The sequence below is a fragment of the Podarcis erhardii genome, assembly GCF_964252035.2.
Source record: "Podarcis erhardii genome assembly, chromosome: 2".
Taxonomy (NCBI): domain Eukaryota; kingdom Metazoa; phylum Chordata; class Lepidosauria; order Squamata; family Lacertidae; genus Podarcis; species Podarcis erhardii.
In genome coordinates, this window is record NC_138498.1 from 22,789,350 (window position 1) to 22,809,034 (window position 19,685).

A 19,685-nucleotide genomic window follows, 5' to 3' on the forward strand; every position below is an offset into this window, starting at 1 on the left:
CGGAGGGATAGCTATATAAGGATCGCAGGGCGGCCGCCGGATCCTCTTTCGCCTCTTCTTGAGCGCCGAAATGGTGGGTAGAGTTGCGCGTGTGGCTCCGCGGGGCCGGAGAAAGGGGAATGGAGGCCAAAGCCCTGAGTTTGAGAGAGCGGGAAGAGCGAGATAGCTAGGAATGTGAATGGGTTTCATCCTGTTCCCCTTTAACGGCTTGGAGTTAACGGCTCCGGGTCACCGTCTCGGCCCTCAAACACCCCCCCACCTCAACATTCCTCAAATATCCCCCCCCCCTTTCGGGCTCCAGTTGGTACAGCCCGTCTTCCCCCCCTTTCGGGCTCCAGTTGGTACAGCCCGCCTACCCCCGTTTTCCTGCTCCCTTGGCGCGGGCTTCCCTCTCGGGACCCCTCTGGGCCTCGTGACGGGCCCGTCCTCGGTGCGCGCGATTGCCTGTAGGGCAGCCCGCCTCCCTATAGCTTGCAGGGGGGAGCAGCTTGAATAAAATATTGGGTGGGGTGGGGGGCAGGTAAGCCCCGCCCCAAATCGATCACGCACACCTTTTGAATGGCAATGGCCATCAACTTGGGGGGTTCGGACCCGTCAAATATTTTATTGGGGGAGCCGAAAAGCCCCCTAGGAGTTGGCTCATATGCTCGCTAGGGAGCTTCTGGGTTTATCGTGTTTTTAATATTCTGTTGGGAGCCACCCAGAGTGGCTGGGGAAACCCAGCTAGATGGGCGGGGTATAAATAATAGATTATTATTATTATTATTAATGTTCCCCCGGGAACATAAGGATTCCTCTCCTTTCCATGAAGAGCGAGAGACAGGATTGGTGCTTGAAAACATTCACATTCTGCCTTGGCCGCCTCTTGTTCAGATCTCTCAGATTTGGGCTCGCAAACTGAAAGATTTAATACTGAACTGAAAAGGCGTGATTTAAAGAATGTAAAAGGGGGCGGGAGATGTCACTGGCGCCTGGGAGAGCTCAAAAGATGCACTTGAATACACCTTGCAGACACTAAGCAGGCCCCTGGGTTCGGTCTGCACTTAAATGGGATACTGCCAGGGAATTGCTCGTATGCTTCCTGGAGTCCCATGATGAAAGGCAGGGTGTAAATATACATACATAACTAGATCTCGCAAAAAAATGCATTGGTGTGGCTCTAGGAGGTGAGCGGCAGTGGGCATGGTGCACACACATTTCTCAGGTGAAAATAGTGTTATGTCATCTCTGGTTCTTTGAACACCTCAGCCTCTGCCATTATACTGAAGGTTCAAGTCACCCTGCTGCATGTGAATAGGCAGTAGTAGTGTGGAAAGGGGGGAGCAAGGAATTGCTAACGTTTACAGGCGTGTCTATGATGCACCTACTCAGCCATAACTGGAAAGCTGGGAGGAGGCTGCAACATGTAGAACTCTGCACAATAGTATTTCAACAACTCGGAAGGCAGAAATGAGGGTCGTGTATTATCAGAACAATTGGTGTTATTAGAAGAAAAGACATAGGAAGAGCCCTCCTGGGTCATTCCAAAGGTCTGACTATTTCTAAAACCCTGGCCAGATTTGAGAATGGAATTACCATTAAACCCACCTTTTAACATGGGAACTGCTTTATTTGTTAGCACGTTACTTATCTTTCTGTCACCTAGTTTTGTTGGGTTTCTGGGGGGTGGGGGGAGAATACCAAACATTTTAAAAAGGGTCACTGGAATCACTTTAAAACCCAGCCTGTAACAAGAAACCCATTTTATTTTTTAGTTACTTAAAGTTCCTTTTTCACAAACCAAACAAACTAAAACTAAAAGAAGCAAAAATACTGCATGGTGCCATTGGCCCGCACTTAGAATGAAGTGTGTACTGATCTCAGAGAGCATTCCAATTTCAAATATTCTGATTATTTCTGCTTTTAGTTAAGCCATTTTTATTTTTATTCATTGGGGAGGTCAGCTGCCCCACTCCTGGTTATGCCCATGATTTAAGCTAGTAGCTGTCACCATATATCGTAATGAACCAGAAGCCAGTACTGTTGAAGCTCACAGGAGAGGACATTATGGTACTTAAATCCATAAGCTGTTGATGGTGTCAAACAAAGCTAATCAGAGTTATACTGAACGTTCAGACTTGGGTCTGGGATGATGGGAATTGTAGTCCCAAAACAGCTGGAGGGCCGAGTTTGCCTATGCCTGTTTTATTTGCTGCAAAGTTTCCTTGTCTATCTCTGGAGCTGATGCTTACCAGAGATGCCCAAGTGAGAGGTATTTGGAATATACTGCTCCATATTGAGCAGTGCTTTTCCTGTGTTCTGTAGTGCTATGTTGGTTCTCCAGTACCTTAATATTTATAAATTTCTGTCCCTTTAAACAGACCAAGAAGAGAAGGAATAACGGCCGTGCCAAGAAGGGCCGGGGACATGTCCAGCCTATTCGCTGTACCAACTGTGCCCGCTGCGTCCCCAAGGACAAGGCCATTAAGAAGTTTGTTATCCGAAACATAGTAGAAGCAGCCGCAGTCCGAGATATCTCGGAAGCAAGTGTGTTTGACTGTAAGTATCTTATGTCTCCTCCATACGCTACTTCTGGTTTACCAGTATTCATAAAGTTTGAGAAGGGTGGAATGAAGACTGATTTCTTTGTGTAAAAACAGAAATCAAATCCCATTATGACTCTTAACTGAAGTGTGTTGTATGCTTAATCTGCTTTGTTCTGTCTTGAAAGTTTAAGGTCCTGAATATTTTTCTTTTAAAATATTATTTTATGTGCTGGTTTTCCTTTGGAAAATTAATGAGCCTAACCGGCAGTACTCCATCCATTGGAAGACTTCTGAAGCTTTTCATGGGTGCTATATAAGAACTGGATTTTGCCTTTCTATAATGCAAAAGTTGCATGCCTGTGTACTTAACTCTGTTGCTTCTTCCTTTCTCTCCAGCATATGTGCTGCCCAAACTCTATGTGAAGCTTCACTATTGTGTTAGCTGTGCCATCCACAGCAAGGTGGTGAGGAACCGTTCCCGTGAGGCCCGGAAGGACCGTACCCCTCCACCCCGGTTCAGGCCTGCTGTAAGTGTATTGTCTTAAAGTTGTTCTTAAAGTTATGCACTTCAAAACCTCCTAGCTGGTGAGGCACCATCAGCATTCAAATGTCCCGAGCATAAAAATGGAGCGCTTTCCTTCCTGTGATGCCCTGTTCTAAAAAAGCATAGGGTTATTGTGTGTGTGCTTTTTCTGAGGTTCTTGATCTAAGCCCTTTTATACCAACCGGCGTCCTTTCCCAGTTTTTTTGTAAGAAGTCCTGTGTGTGGCTTACAGTAGAGATTTGCACACTTAGTATTGAGCGCCAATGAAAAGCTACACGGGGAAGAGGTTGGAAATAATACGGAATACAGGCACCAGAATGTTGCAGGAATAATTGCATCACCTGGTTCTTACTGAACCTTATAGTGGTTTTCAACCTGTGGGTCCCCAGATGTTGTTGGACTACAACTCCCATCATCCCTGAACTCTGGCCTTGCTAGGGGTAATGGGAGTTGTAGTTCAACAACATCTGGGGACCCACAGGTTGAGAAAGGCTGTTATAGAGCCACAGTCTGCCCCAGGAGGCAGCTGCATTGCAGCTCCTACAGTGCCACCTGTGTACATGGTGTTGTATAGTGACATAAGCCAGGATTCATTAAAATGCCTAATAAGTTGAAGATGATGTCAAGGGCAAGGCCAGCTCCCCAGACTGCTTCCCTTCCCTTTGTTGCAACTCACCTGTATGAAATTGGTCTTGTGGTGGCAATTGAGTATTGTCTTGATTTAGATAACTGTATCAAAATTAAATGACTGTCCCCTAACACAACCTTTCTCTTTTCCCCCCAGGGTGCTGCACCAAGACCACCCCCTAAGCCTATGTAAAGAGATGGTTTGAATGATGCCAGTTTCTGCTATTGACACAATAAATTTACAGCTGGTCTTTATGCGTTATTGGTCTAGAGTGTTGTTTTTAAAGGGCTGGACTTTAAGGGGTGGATGTCTTGTTGTTAGCTGTTATTTAGGCATACTGACTGTGGAACTTCGAAATCTGTATGTTTAGATGTAGAGTGCAATTTGTATTGGTAGTCCTCACGTTTGTGGGCAGACTGAAGTACAGTGGTGCCCCGCAAGACGAACGCCTCGCAAGACAGAAAACCCGCTAGACGAAAGGGTTTTCCGTTTTGGAGGCGCTTCACAAAACAAATTTCCCTATGGGCTTGCTTCGCAAGACGAAAATGTCTTGCGAGTTCCTGCGGGTTTTTTCCCCTCCCCCCCTTTTTCTAAGCCGCTTATCAGCTGATCCGCTAAGCCGCTAAGCCGTCAATGGGCTTGCTTTGCAAGATGAAAACACCGCTAGACGAAGAGACTCGCGGAACGGATTAATTTCGTCTTGCGAGGCACCACTGTAATGGGAAATGTGTTCAATGTTTAGAAGCCAAGAATGCCATGTGACGTGTTTTCACTGGTGGGAAGATTCCCTCCCTGCAAATTGGGGTTCAGGAAAAGATAAAACACGTTTTTTCAAGCTAATTGCTGGTGGGTGGAAAGAGACTGGCTGCATGGCAGTGGGGCGGGGTGTACTTGCCTCTGTGATTTTTGTGTGTGTGTGTGTAGCTCAGAACAGTTCCTTGTGTTTCCAAATTTGCCCACAACCACAAAATGGTTAACAAGAGCTGAACAAAGATGTGGTCAGCTGTATTGGAAAAAGGTTGTATGAGGTAAGGAACTGGGTGGGTGTGGGTATAAGCAGATAGTATTCATCAGGCACTTTAAGCACTGTCATAGAAGCTAGCAGAGACTTGTTACTTTGTGCTCCAGAGAGCTAGGCTAATGTGGTGGTGTATCTTCAAGCAGAGGCGGGCCGGATGTGTATTGTGGATGCTTTAGTTTCAGATTTCACAGATCAAGCGGTGGATTGGATCAATTGATGCACAAAGCACCTCCAGCTTTGTTTCTACTCAGTTTGCACTTGTGTGGGCCTGCACACTGGAAATGAACTCTTGATGTGTCCTCACACTGACCAGTAACTACTTCTGGACGTAGCTAGGGCCTGGGAGAAGCATGTACATTGTGTTCCTTTTTTATGCTTCTCAGATATAGCTGTATTATAACAGCTTTTGGAGGATTGAAACTTGCCCGCCTCTAATACAAAAAGTTTACTTGATCACATTCATACTTGGGCTGAGTGGAATTCTACTCATGTAATGCTCCACTGGAGTTAAGCAGGGTTTTTCCTTCTTTTGACAGTTCCTTAAAAGGCTGCTCTGGCTCTGGGGGGGTTGAGGGATCCTTCCCAACAGCATGTGAGGTGATGCTGAAGGCTATAGAGGAAAGAGGAATACAGGAAAAACAACAACTCTACCGCTTTGTCTAGCAGAAGTCTCCCCTTGATCAAAGCTATTTCAGCAAATAGAAGGAGCCCTTTTTAGCAGAAGGAAGAGTAAATGCAACCCAATATAAAGAAAAGAACATTTAGGCTGCAAACCTGAACCCGCTTACCTGGGAGTAAGCTTCATTGAGCTTGAAGGCTTTCCTAGACATGAATTATTTTGCTAGTTTTTGATGTTCTTTTACAAAGTCGCCATAGTCCTTAAGTGGAAGAGCAAGTACTACTTCTAATTGGATGTTTGTCAAACTAATGCCCAGTGCAAATGTACTGTAGGTGAATCATGCCTGCCCATGGCAGTCTGGAGCACCTTGCATTTCAGCATCGCTTGTTTACATCATGAATCTAATTGAAGGTTTCTCTTGGAAGATCAATTTGCCTTGCAAAAATAAGGGTGGACATAGTCAGGGTTGCGTTCTTTGTTTATGATGTGGCTTGTATATATACATGACAACATAATGATCCAATCTGGGTCATAATTCTTGTGTTTGGCCTTAACCCTCTCTACATTCATTGAGCATAGCAGAACCTTGGTTTAATCCACAACCACCAGAATGTGGATCTCTAGGTCAGAACTCCCACTATGACTGGTGAAAGTACTGCAAGGTAGTACTGTGTTTAAGATGGTTTAGAAACCATTCTCCAAGCCACACAGATGTACTTCCTGGTTTATGATAACTCATTCAAAAGATTAACTCCCACCCTCCTGGCACTGATGGGAGAAGGGGCTGGAGGACACAGGAGATGAAGAGGAAGATCAGTTACATGCATCCAAGTTTAACGTGCCACTGGAGCTTTGTTGGATGCAGCCCAAAAGAAAATGCCCCTATATAAAAGTAAGTAACCCCCGTACACTACAGGCCCCATACTCCAGGGATTCCACAGGTAGAGCCCTCAGTGGCACAATGAGTTGGTGTGTCTTGCTGTTAACCAGAAGGTTGGTGGTTCGAGCACACTCAGGGATCGCTGTGCTTCAGGTACTGGGGTCCTTGGCTGTTTTGCAGCTTTATAGGTTAAAATGAGCCCATTGAATGGAGCCCTGGGATGCACTGGCAGGCAAGGCAAAAGAGCAAGGACCAACGTACTACATTTGAAATGCCTGGTCCCTTTTAGCAACCCCGCTGCAGAGTTCTACATCGTTCTACATCTACTGTTGGATGGCGCCTTGTACACAGACTTCTGGGAACTCCTGCGCCAAGCTGGTGCCTAACGTATTGCTCTGCCTTCCTTTGGACCATAACATCGCAAAGAAGTTGTTTGACCCACTTAAAATTATGGCAGCCACATTCTGGACCAATTGTAATATCTGCTCAATAGCAGCCATTATAGAGTCTGTTGCAGTCATCAAATCTGAATATGAAGAAGATGCAAATTTCCTGGTTTGGGTGATTTATTTCTCCTGTGTAGTTCTTGCTAGTAGGCACAGGGTGGCAGCAGAAGGCAGCTCTAGGTGCTTACCTCCTAATACGTCCATCGTTCCAAATCCATAACAATATGAGATGGTGGTGATGATTTTTATTAAACAGAGAATATCTCTGGCTTTCTAACTGCTTTGCATCAGAACACATGGAGGAAGATTGAAGAAATAGTGGGGAGGATATTAGAAAAAGATTGCAAACAGTTTAGGGAGGACAGGATTAGATTAGAGGTCTCCTGAAGCCTATGAGATCAAGGCCCTGCAGAGATTGGAAGTAACCAGGTAACAATTAGATGTTCTGATGTCAAAATAGTCAAGGTATCTTTAAATGAACTGTTTTATTATGTTTACGTGTTTCTCACTTTGGGATTGTGTGAACAATGAAGAGTTTATAATCAAACTTAACATATTACAGGCCAAGAAACGACCTGAGGCCATAATTAGATCAACCGTAACTTTCCCCCTCCTCTTTGGTGTCACCTATTTCCTTTGTTATTCACCCTCTGAGTTGGGTGGAGGGAAATTTGTGGCTAAAGCCCAGCAATGCCTAAAGGCAGGCTGAGTAGCCGCCATGTTGAGTTTCTCACCTGTGGCTCATCTGGGGCAGGACTTTGAGCTGACTTGGATAGGAACTCTGCTGCACTTGAGAGATGTTCTAATCTCGGGGTAGGATTTGGTCATTTAAGAACTCAAGTTTTAAGCAGGTTGAAAGTCACTTGCATAGTTCCTGTATATTTCCTCAACAACTCTGTTGGGGCAGTTTGGATCAGAGCTAGAGTAGAGGAGTGGGATGTTTTAACTAGTGATAAACCTGTAACCTTCCAGTTGTTTCTGGATTCCCAACTTTTGCCAGCCTTAAGAGAGTTACGCAACAGTGGGAGGAGATCACACGTCACAGCTATATGTCTGGTCCAAATTGGATAGTAGAGCACTTAAAGGTCAAATCTGATTGGATCCTGTGGTGATTTATATCCTTGCTTAAAATGAAAGAGTTACGGTCTCTAAAAACTGCTATATTTGATATATTCAGTAACGTTGCAAACAGTCATTATGACTTCTTTGCCCTAACAACCTCAGCGGACCACACATTCACACCCCTCCACCAGACAAGAGACTAACCCAATTACCTCAACACCTTGTATACTCTCATTTCAAGACTTGCAAGTTGCAGACTTTAGGCTCCAGCATCATGCTTCCTCTTCAATGCACATGCACACAGCTCGCTCACTTTTTTGTGACGTTATAGTGAAGGTGCCACACTGGCACCTATGACTCTGAACACCGAAGGGGTTTTGTTGATTATGGAATACTGTGCTTCAGAAGGGTAATAATGTTTTGCCATTTTTAAAAATTAACTTTGAAGATCGCATGAAGCATAATGGGAATTCAATCAGGAAAAGGGCTGCATGGGGGAACTGCTGCTTACTTGGTGCCCCTTCCGTGCCTCGTATCCTTGGCCTATGGCCCATCCTTCCATAGTGCCTGCTTGGCCAAGAAGCTGCCAAGAGACAGATCCTGCCCCAGGGCTGCTGCCTTCAGCACATCAGCCCCCATCAGTTGTTTTTTAACTGAGGCTGGGAGGCCCTGTTTGCAGCGAGCGCCCATGAATTCTGCTTTCTTCCGACACTTATCTCTGATCTCATTTCCTCCCACTCCTCTCCTGACTGCAACCATTGTTCTCAGCGCCCACTCCTGAATCTCTGCCATCCTCTGCCTCCCTCCATGCCATGCACTGTGAAAGGGTGACCTTGCCGGTGGCTGTGGTGCTGCTCCTGCCATCCTTTGCCACCAAAGGCCCAGGCAGGGAATGAGGATGATGCCACAACAGTAATAGCCCAGAACTAACTAACTAACTAACTTCCTTCCTTCCTTCCTTCCTTCCTTCCTTCCTTCCTCTCTCTGCCAGGCTCTCTTTCTCCACTTGGAATGGCAGCCATCTGAATGGATGGATAGATAACAGAGGTCGCTTTTGTTTCCCATAGGCTCTCTATCATTTTGCAGCAGAGACAGCAGTGGGACTCAAAAGTTATTGCAAAAGGGCAGCCAACGAAGACGCCATGGCAGAATGCAAAAGAGAAACAGATGCTCTCATGCTCAGCAGACTCTTTTGCTGGCTTGTCCTGAAATAAGTATTCCCCTTTTTCTGGATCCAGTCTTAATTCTACATGCTTGGAGGGGAGAGAGAAGCACCGTGTGGCATTAAGGGGCTGGTGGTCCTGCATCCTACAGATCATCCTAAATGGGAAATGTCTACAGTAATAAAAATTTTAAGGTTATATATATATATGTATATGGATGCAGGTAGTGCTGTGGGTTAAACCACAGAGCCTAGGGCTTGCCAATCAGAAGGTCAGCGGTTTGAATCCCCGTGATGCAGGGAGCACCCGTTGCTCGGTCCCTGCTCCTGCCAACCTAGCAGTTTGAAAGCACGTCAAAGTGCAAGTAGATAAATAGGTACCACTCCGGCGGGAAGGTAAATGGCATTTCCATGCGCTGCTCTGGTTTGCCAGAAGTGGCTTAGTCATGCTGGCCACATGACCCGGAAGCTGTACGCCGGCTCCCTTGGCCAGTAAAGCAAGATGAGCACCGCAACCTCAGAGTCGTCCGCGACTAGACCTAATGGTCCGGGGTCCCTTTACCTTTTTATATATATATAATAAATGATCATAAATGTACCAACCAAGCACAAACATAGATATGTGGACCACATGTCTGGAGCAGCACAGGAAGACCGCCTTGAAACCATTTTGACTCCCAAACTGACCAAATGTTTTCTCTGCAAGGAGGGAGGGGGTGAGGGAACCTTCCCATTGTCTCAGGAAATAGGTAATCACCATCTCAAAGGAATGGGCTGACTACCAGGAAAAGTAATCAGATAAGACATTATCAGATAACCTGACAGACAGGAAAAACAACAACATTCAAATTTCTGTTGTAGACCATCTTTTCTGTGATGTAGGTATGATGTTTGTGGTGGGTGGTCTTGGGTTACACCCCACCTGTGATGTATGTATGATGTATGGAGGGGTGGTCTTGAGCTCCAGGGCAGGGAATTTAAAATGTCTATATAAGGGCAGGCACACCTTTGTTCGGGGTCCTTCTCCGTCCTCCTGCGTGTGAGGGGAGCACCCTGTTGCAACAGTTTTAATAAAGATCAGGCTTACTAGCTGCTTTGCTTCTCAATATTCTTTGGTTGGCCTCTGTTATTTTCTCCTACCGATAGGGAACTCACTTACGGACTCTATACGGGCTCTTGGATACCCCATAAGGGAAGAAGGGCAGATTTTGTTTACAACAATACAGAAGGTGAGCCTGGGGAAAGGCTTTGGGCCTAAAAGCCCAAATGAGCCTCCCAGGCTTCTCTCAGCTCTCTTCCCTGAGCCACAACCCTGTTCTGTACTCTGCTCAGGTGTTTTTACCTGTCTGGAACAGTTACTTAAAATTTTTCTAATGCCTCCTGCACGCCTGGAAAGAGAGGAACGTGTGAGGGTGTTGAAGCTAGCCTAGTGTACAAAGGTAACACACCCATTATTATTATTATTATTATTATTATTATTATTATTATTATTATTTTATTTGTATACCGCCTTTCTATCTTACAATACTCAAGGTGGTTTACAAGCTGAAGAAACAAAAAATGTACATATTATAACAATCTAATGCGGTACAAAAATGTGATACTAAAACTTTAAAATAAGCAACCTACATCAAAAATTAATATTCAACAATTATTAGAGTAGTATAAAGTAATAATATCAAGACATAAAAGTTAAACAGAAATCCACTCAACAGTTACAATAAATAATTTCTAAAACTGTAATCAATAAAACAATGGCAAGCCACAGTACATAAAATAATACAATACAAATTGAGAAGCAGAGACTAGAGGGTGGGGCAAGGCAGGTGGAAGGAGGCCTTGCCTGATGGAGTCTCTCCCCTCACAGTTGCAAGGCCCACTTTGCCCTCTAGCCTCACCCAGTACTGGCATCTGGCCCCTCAAATGATAAAAGTGGCCTTCAGGCTCAGTTTAAGGTTCCCCACCCATTGTTGATTTATTTGAGAGCCTGCCGAGGCCTCCCAGAAATGACACCTCTCTGTGGTAGTTGACAGGACTCCATTTACCAAGCACCACAAGCCTTGGGCCTATGTCAGGGATGGAGAAAGCCCCATGGTAATCACTCTCCTTATCAGAATATCTGCCAGTCTCAGCCCCTCACTTGATAATATGATAATCATGACAATACAGGATAACTGCATCAGACCCTCCAAATGTCCCTATTTTCCAGGGACAGTCCCAGGTTTACAGAAGCCATTCCAGTTTTCTGATTTCATCCCAGAATGTCCCACTTTTCCATAGGACATCCCCAGTGCTTCCCCCCCCTCCAAAAAAATGTTTAGGGGGTACTCTCATTTTGACTGAATAAAATCACAATTGTATAGTGCAAATCGGGAAAAATAAATACAGTAAATGTGCAAAGATTCACAAAATGTTTAGGGGTATGCGTACCCCCAGGAAAAAAGCACTGGACATCTCTATTTTCATCAGATAAATGTTGGAGGGTATGGAGTTTTGCGACCCCTGAGCCAAGGAAATAAGCAACTATACAACCTTTAGAAGGCATCTGAAGGCAGCTCTGTATAGGGAAGTTTTTAAATGTTTAATGTTTTATTATGTTTTTATATATGTTGGAAGCTACCCAGAGTGGCTTGAGCAATCCATTCAGATGGGTGGGGCATAAACAAAATTATTATTATTATTATTATTATTATTATTATTATTATTAAGATAGGGCGTTCCTATTTTAACTGGAGAAAAGTGGAGGATATGCTGTAAACTCCTGCCCCCAACATCACATGTGGAGATAATAACACAGGTGTCCATGGCAGGGCTGTTATAATCTGCACTTTGTCTTTGTTTCCGACCTGCAGTATTGAAACGATGATGATGGATTATGTTTATTGCAATTGCAGTGTTGGGGCTTTTAAAAAATAATGATGATGAAGCTGGCCACCTCCACTGCAATGTGAGCATCAGGATATACACTTCTGTGACCAGAAGGGAAGTTCACGGTCATAAAACATTAAAAACAGCACTGCTGATATATAGCCTACTGAACAAAGGTAAGAATCACATGCATCTGTTTCTCTGTTCATTTTCACACTGCCTGTGCCCACTGTTGGCATATGGCCCCCCAAACAGGAATTGAGACGAAAAGGTTCCCTTGGCATATCAGCATTATTGAGCTAGGTGGACCAATGGTTTCAGTGGTGCCAACTCAAATAAAATATTGGGGGAAGCAGGTAAGCCCTGCCCCACATAATTAAATGGTGCGGTGTATGCACACCATTTGAATGGCAATACCTATGAACTTGGGGCAACTCCCTCAAATATTTTATTGGGGGGCCTGAAGGGACCTCGGCCCCTAGGAGTTGGCTCCTATGGGTCTGACTCGCTTCCTATGTTCTCATGTTTACTAAATGTTCAGAAATCATAAAAGGCCACATCATGGCGGTTTCCTTACTCAGAAATATCAGATCTGTTTCTGAGCCCCAGCTAAAAATCCTTGTTCAGAAACCCAAATGTTGCTAGTAGGAAGTATTATACAGTTACAGAATTTGAGCTGTGATTGCAGAATGCAAAATGACTCTGAGACTTAACTTTCTTGAATTGAGATGCTATGCTGTTCTTAGTTTTGCATGCTTGTGGATGTGCATTGATACTGACTCAAGTTGACCTTCCAGAAGTTAACTGGCACCAGGGAGGAGCATGTGCATATCCTGTTCCACTTTCTGATGCTAACAAGCCCTTGATATAAAGAAAAACCAGTTCTGTTAATCTTTTAAGCAATTTTCAATGTACTGGAACACTGACCATAGTCCCTAAGTGGAAGAGCAAGTGCTACTTCTAACTGGATGTTTGTCAAACTAATGCCTGGTGCAAATGTACTGTAGGTGAGTCATACCTGCCCATGGCCGTCTGGAGCGAGGCCTCTTTACCTTGCACTTCAGCATCACTTGTTTACATCATGAATCTAATTGAAGATTTCCCTTGGAAGACCAATTTGCCTTGCAAAAATAGGGGTGGACATGGTCTGGGTTGCATTATTTGCTTATGATGTGGCTTGTAGAAACATGACAACTTGACATGTTGATCAAGTCTGGGTCATCATTCCTGTCCCTAGTTCTTACATAAACTGCTGCAACTGGGCCCTCTGTAAATTTAGCAACTAGATGAACATCTGCAGTATTATTTGATCCCAGCAGAACATTGGGTTTTATATGTGATGACCAGCTGCAGAATACGGATATCTGGACAAGAATTACCACTGGCAATATTTACTGTGTAATATTTCAGTTTTCAAAAGGGTTTACAATTCAGTTTCCTTCTGGCCAAAGTGAGGAGATTTTGGTCTCCTTTTGCAGAAAACATCCCTAATGGGATGTTGTTTAAAGCCACTAAATCAGGTGGGGTCTATCTTCTTCCTTATAGCTATGTTTTTACAGTGGAATAAAGAAGCATCTCTGCTGTCATGTTGTACATGTATTAATTTAATACGTTCTTATATTATATTCTGAGCTGATAGATCTGAAGGGCAACTAATAAAAACCTGGTTAAAAACTACATAAAATCCAACAAATCAAGCTGCATAAATAATAAAACAGGTTGCGAAGCAAGGAAAATCAGGAGAGAAAAGAATGTCAAGTTGAATCAGATAAAAGTGATCAATAAGCCCCAAAACCCTTCTGGGGGGAAAAAGACTCATCCGTATCAGTTCCGTAACAGCCAGAAGAGTGGAAGCACGGTCAATGACCCTACAAAGAGAATGCCAAGGTCTCAATGCCCTGTTTGGCTAACCACCCACCCACCAAAGTAAGGTTTCTCAGAAAGTTTTTATTAATGAATAGGTATGTTTTATAAGGGAGACATTGGTCCTTGAGCTATCCTAGCTGTACACAATTAAACGCCATAGAGGTTAAACAGGTCCCTTTGAATTGGGCCTAGAAACCAACTGGGATCCAGTGAAGTTGTCTTAGAATCAACACTGTATGTTCCACTCTTGCCATCCCCAGTTAACATTCTGGAATTACCAACTCCCTGGGGCCCTGGGTGCCCAAGTACCCACAATATCCCCATGAAGGAGTTGGGCACCCACAAATTTCAGTGCCAGGGCCATGCACGCCGCATGGCACCTACTGCCCTGGGCACCCATGGTCACGGGGCTAAGTTGGCATTCCTGTGGATTAGTGATAGTTATTGAGAACCTTTCAAAAGCTGCCAGCGTGGAGTATGTTACAGTAATCCAGTGGTTTTCAGCCAGTGTGCCGTTGCACCCTGGGTGCCTTGAATGATGGTCAGGGATGTCACAGGCCTCTGTCCCTCTTTCCTTCCCTCCCTCCTCTGATGCCCTCTCCTGTCTCTGTCTCCCAAAGGCTTGCACAGCTGTTTATTGCAGCAGCCCTGGCTATAAACTACAGTGGTACCTCGGGATGCGAACAGGATCCGTTCCGGAGCCCCGTTTGCATCATGAATGGAACGTAAGATGCAACGGCGCGTCTGTGCATGTGCAGGTCACGTTTTGCCGCTTCCATGCATTCGCGTGACGTCATTTTGAGCACCTGCGCATATGCAAGCGGCGAAACCCGGAAGTAACGCGCTCCGTTACTTCCGGGTTGCTGTGGAGCACAACCCGAAAGCACTCAACCTGAAGCACATTCAACCGGAGGTATGACTCTATAAGCTTCGCAGGTGAATGGTGCCTCTGGGAGGCACCCCTCTTTGGGGCAGGGGGTGAAACTAAGAGACCAGGGGCAGTGGCTGCCCAGAGGACTCCCAAGGAAAGGGGAGAGGAGAGGAGTCTGAGGGAACACTTCACAGGGGAGGGTGTTCAAAAAAGAGAGTGAGGCTGCCAGCTCTGCAGGCAAGGGGTGACACAACTGGGCTCTTGAGCCCCACAGGGGTGGCACAGAAAGAATGTAGTTGGTTAAGGGAGCCGTGGACTCAAAAAGTTTGAAAACCTCTGCAGTAATCTGTTCACACTAATGCATGTGGTTTCTCCATGCACATGCAGCTAGGAGCCACAGCATGGCGCCAGAGGGCAGCAGCAGGTGCTTATCCCTGCTTTTGTACTTCATCTACATTCCAAGGCTGATTTGGAAAAAAACCACCCAAAAAACAAAGAATGTCCCCTTTGTTTTCTGATTGCTCAGAACAAAAGGAAGTAAGAATGAAGAGAAAGGGGGGAGGAATAGTGAGACAGAATGCAAACTGTTTCTGGAGGACAGCATCAAAAGTAGAGGGGCCCTGAAGCACGTGAGATCAAGGCACTACAGAAATGGGGGGGAAATGAAGGAACAATTAGATGCTCTCCTTCTCTCTTATGGCAAGGTTTCAAGTTGAAACATTGTCTCTATGTAATCTGCTCTGAGGTTTGCAGAAGGCTAGTCTTGCATTCCAGGCCTGAGGTCCTATTTATGTCAGAAATCATCTTTTCCTCTTTGGTGTCACCTGTTTTCTGTGTGACTCATCCTCTGAGCTGTGTGGAGGGAAATTTGGGGCTAAAGCTCAGCAATGCCTCAAGGACAGGCTGAGCAGCTACAGTGCTGAATGTCTCATCTGTGGCTCATCTGGACAGGATTTTGAGCTGACCTGGATTAGAACTCAGCTCCACCCAAGAGCTGCTTTAATCAAGGAGTAGGATCTGGGCATTTAAGCAGATTTAAAGTCACTGGTATGGTGGCTTTATATTCCCGCCCCTCCATGAATAATAAAAACTCTGGTTGGGGCTCTTTGGACCACAGCTGTGACTTAGAGGGGCATTAGACCAGGGACGATAATATAACACCGGTCCTGAAAGACCTACATTGGCTCCCAGTACATTTCTGGGCACAATTCAAAGTGTTGGTGCTGACCTTTAAAGCCCTAAATGGCCTCGGCCCAGTATACTGTACCTGAAGGAGCGTCTCCACCCCCATTGTTCTGCCCAGACACTGAGGTCCAGCACCGAGAGCCTTCTGATGGTTCCCTCACTGTGAGAAGCTAAGCTACAGGGAACCAGGCATAGGGCCTTTTTGGTAGTGGCTCCCGCCCTGTGGAACGCACTCCCATCAGATGTTAAAGAGATAAACAACTACCTGACATTTAGAAGACATATGAAGGCAGCCCTGTTCAAGGAAGTTTTTAATGTGTGATATTTTAATGTATTTTTAATATTTGTTGGAAGCCGCCCAGAGTGGCTGGGGAAGCCCATCCAGATGGGCGGGGTACAAATAAATTATTATTATTATTATTATTATTATTATTATTATTAGGCTCCAACTCCCACCAGCTTCAGTTAGCATGGGATCAGGGATTATGAGAGATGAGTACCATCTGGAAAGTCATAGGATCCCCAATCCTGGGTTTGATGTTACAGCGAGTATGATTTTTATATTGCTGTAAACTGCTGTGATATAGTTTTATGTTACAGCAGTATGTACTAAATATTTTTATAAATAGATAAATAAAATAACTAATATATTAAAAAGTTGGGAGATCCAGTTACAGATTTCTTGCACTTTATCCTTAGACACTCTGCCCCCGGTAGGTGCAACTTCCACGCTTCGCATGCTTGGCCTGTGGTTCATCCTTCCAAAGGGGTCTGTTTGGCCCAGGAGCTGCCAATAGATAAATCCATCCCCAGGGCTGCTTTCTTCAACACCTTGTCAGGTGAATCCTGTTACTTTCTGCAGAGGGTGGGAGGCCCCATCTCCAGTGCCCATGAACTTTGCTTTCTTCTGACGCTATCTCTGATCTCATTTCCTCCCACTCCTCTCCTGACTGCAGCCATTGTTCTGAGCACCCACTCCTGAATCTCTGCCATCCTCTCCCTCCCTCCACGCCATGCGCTGTGACAGGGTGACCTTGCTGGTGGCGTGCTGCTCCTCATGCTGCTCTCTCCCGCCAAAGGCCCAGGCAGAGAATAAGGATGGTGACACAACAGTAACAGTCCATCCATCTCTCTCTCCTCTCTGCCAGGCTGTCTTCACTCTGAATGGCCAAAGAGAGCCATTGATATGGATGGATAGATATAGAGGCTGCTTTTGTTTCCCATTTGCTCTTCCCAGAAGATTGTGGCAGACACAGCAGCAGAACTCAAAAGGTATTAGAAAGGAGGAATAGATGAGGAGGAAAAGGGATATTATAAGTGGAATGCAAGAGAGAAAGGAGGTTCTTATCAGTGCCAGATTTAAGGCAGTGTGGGCATGCAGAGCTGAGGGAGCGCAAAATATTATAACAACCACCACCACCACCTAAAATTATATGAGTGCCTACTGAGAAGATCCATAAAAAGTGACTGTACTGAAAGGAATTATAGTGCAAATAAGAAATATTTGGAGGGGTTACAACTTTTGCCCTCGCTCAGGGTGCTGCATTACCCAGTTCTGCAGCTGTTCTCATGTTCAGTAAACTCTCTTGCTGTCTTGAAACAATTTTTCTCTTTCCTGTTCTGTGACCCAGTCTAACTTTATGTACAACAGAAGAGAAACACAGCATTGCATTAAGGTGCTGGTTCCTGGATCCTACTGATGATATTGAGAGGGATGTGATCTAGCGCTGTAGAACAAGGCTCTTGAGTCCAAAGGTGGCTAGAATCCACACGTCTTTGCCCTTTAATAATTTCATCCAAACCCTAGAGGTGTTAGGTTGTTCTTAGACTTTACATATGCTCAAGGAGGTACTAGCCCCATGTGCAAGGCTATGGTTCCAAGATATGGTCTGAAGGCAGCTGAGGCTACCACTTTGCCAAAGCCAAGGAGGTTTGGACAGTGCCTGGATGGGAGACTGCAGATCCACACATATATTTAAAGCATGTCTAGCACATATTTAAATCACATGACCTTCCCCCAGAGAATCCTGGGAATGACTATTCCCCACTCACAGAGATACCATTCCAGGCAGCCTTAACAAACAAAGTTCCCAGGGTTCTTTGGGGGAAGGTCATGTGCTTTAAATGTGTGTTGGATGTGCTTTAAATGTGGACTTCTCTAAGACTGACATGTATGCTAACTTGGGTTACATGATGGAAGGAAGGAGGGGGATATAAAGGTAAGAAATACAATAAAACCCTGGCAGCAAACATGTCAATGGGCTTTTGAAATCAGGACCTGAGATTGAGCTGTTTTGATAGATTTCTAAATACACGTAAACAAGGCTGGTGTAATGGAAGTATCCACCCAAATGTCCTTCCTTGGTTGAGTCATTATATTTGTTCTTAGGTTGTTAAGTCCTCCCATGTTACCTGGTAGCAGCCTTAAGGAAACCTCACCTGGAGTACTGTGTCCAGTTCTGGGCACCACAGTTCAAGAAGGACACTGACAAACTGGAACGTGTCCAGAGGAGGGCAACCAAAATGGTCAATGGCCTGGAAACGATGCCTTATGAGGAACGGCTAAGGGAGCTGGGCATGTTTAGCCTGAAGAAGAGGAGGTTAAGGGGTGATATGATAGCCATGTTCAAATATATAAAAGGATGTCACATAGAGGAGGGAGAAAGGTTGTTTTCTGCTGCTCCAGAGAAGCGGACACGGAGCAATGGTTCCAAACTACAAGAAAGAAGATTCCACCTAAACATTAGGAAGAACTTCCTGACAGTAAGAGCTGTTCAACAGTGGAATTTGCTGCCAAGGAGTGTGGTGGAGTCTCCTTCTTTGGAGGTCTTTAAGCAGAGGCTTGGCAGGGGGTTGGACTCGATGGCCCTTGTGGTCTCTTCCAACTCTATGATTCTATGATTCTATGAAACATCCTCAAATTGTCTCTTCTTCAATCCAAATATTCCTATTTACCTTTCTAAAAGCTTTTTCAGTGCTCTGCAAGTTGTATGTCATGTCTCCTTCCCAAGACCAGGCCAAACATCTTTGCTGCCTGAGGTTATGAACAAGATTCCCTCACTACCACCACTTCATTCAACATATCGAAGCCACATACAAAGGCCACATACAGAGAGCCAGTATTGGACTAGATCCTAGGAGACCAGGGTTCAAATCCCCACTCGGGCATGAAGCTCACTGGGTGACCTTGGGATAGCCACTACCTCTCAGCCGAACCTACCCCACAGGGTTGTTGTGAGAATTAAATGAGGAGGGAGAGAACCATACCTGCTGCCTTTAACTCCTTGGAGAAAAAAAGTGAAATATAAATGCAACAGAATAAAACTGGCAGGTGAATTTTTTTCCAGCAGTCGGGTCCTCCACCAGCTGGCTAACTTAGGGAGTCCAGGGGGCAGACATCATGGCACTGTACAGTTCTGGCATCTTCTGCCAATCAGCATTGGCCGTCTCAGACAGCCGCCTCCCTCTGCCCAACAGTAGGGCTGGCTCTGCCTCCTTTTAGTAACATTGTGAGGTGGGCTGAATTAGGTTAAGATAAGGAACTGCAAACTACCGTACTTAGTGAGCCCCATGGCTAATCTGAGATTTGGACTCAGTTCTCCCAAAGCCATATTCTTCAGCCTCTACAACTAGCTGATTTAAGAAAAGGGAAACCTTACTGATGATTGGGTTTAGGAATTGTGACAGTATTAGAGGAAATCTATCCTACTTCCCAACCTGTGAAAATCCACATTCGTCTGTGAAGTGGCATGACATGTTTCCGTTCTACACAGTGAAGATTAAAATCTTACTTTAAGTGTTGTTTGTTTTTAAAGCATGTTCTGGACAGATGTGGCAAGAAGCTCCTTGGGGCACCTGACAGTGCATATATACTTGGAAGTAAGTCCCATTGAATGCAGGTAAGCATCTATAGAATTACAACCTGAAAGTGAAAACAAAACAAATTCCTTCCAGTAGCACCTTAAAGACCAACTAAGTCAGTTCTTGGTATGAGCTTTCGTGTGCATG

At 45.0% G+C, this 19,685-nt stretch overlaps 1 protein-coding gene and 1 long non-coding RNA gene across 2 annotated transcripts; both read left to right on the plus strand.

The window, feature by feature from the left end:
• The first annotated feature begins 55 nt into the window (after positions 1 to 55).
• RPS26 (ribosomal protein S26) lies at positions 56 to 3,951 on the plus strand. Its single transcript, XM_081850031.1, has 4 exons — positions 56 to 73; positions 2,361 to 2,538; positions 2,922 to 3,052; positions 3,854 to 3,951. The coding sequence occupies exons 1-4, from the start codon at positions 71 to 73 to the stop codon at positions 3,887 to 3,889; spliced, it is 348 nt and encodes a 115-aa protein (XP_081706157.1). The 5' UTR covers positions 56 to 70; the 3' UTR covers positions 3,890 to 3,951.
• A 6,327-nt stretch (positions 3,952 to 10,278) lies between these two features.
• Positions 10,279 to 19,602, plus strand: LOC309335137. Its single transcript, XR_014153384.1, has 5 exons — positions 10,279 to 10,326; positions 11,782 to 11,931; positions 16,120 to 16,222; positions 16,826 to 16,949; positions 19,493 to 19,602. It is a non-coding gene; the product is annotated as an uncharacterized lncRNA (long non-coding RNA).
• The last annotated feature ends 83 nt before the right edge of the window (positions 19,603 to 19,685 follow it).

What these genes read in the sequence shown, in the direction of transcription:
- RPS26 (XM_081850031.1), top strand. An exon ending in GGAAGCAAGTGTGTTTGACT is followed by an intron (nt 2,539 to 2,921) that starts GTAAGTATCTTA and finishes CTTTCTCTCCAG; the next exon opens with CATATGTGCTGCCCAAACTC. An exon ending in CACCCCGGTTCAGGCCTGCT is followed by an intron (nt 3,053 to 3,853) that starts GTAAGTGTATTG and finishes TTTTCCCCCCAG; the next exon opens with GGTGCTGCACCAAGACCACC.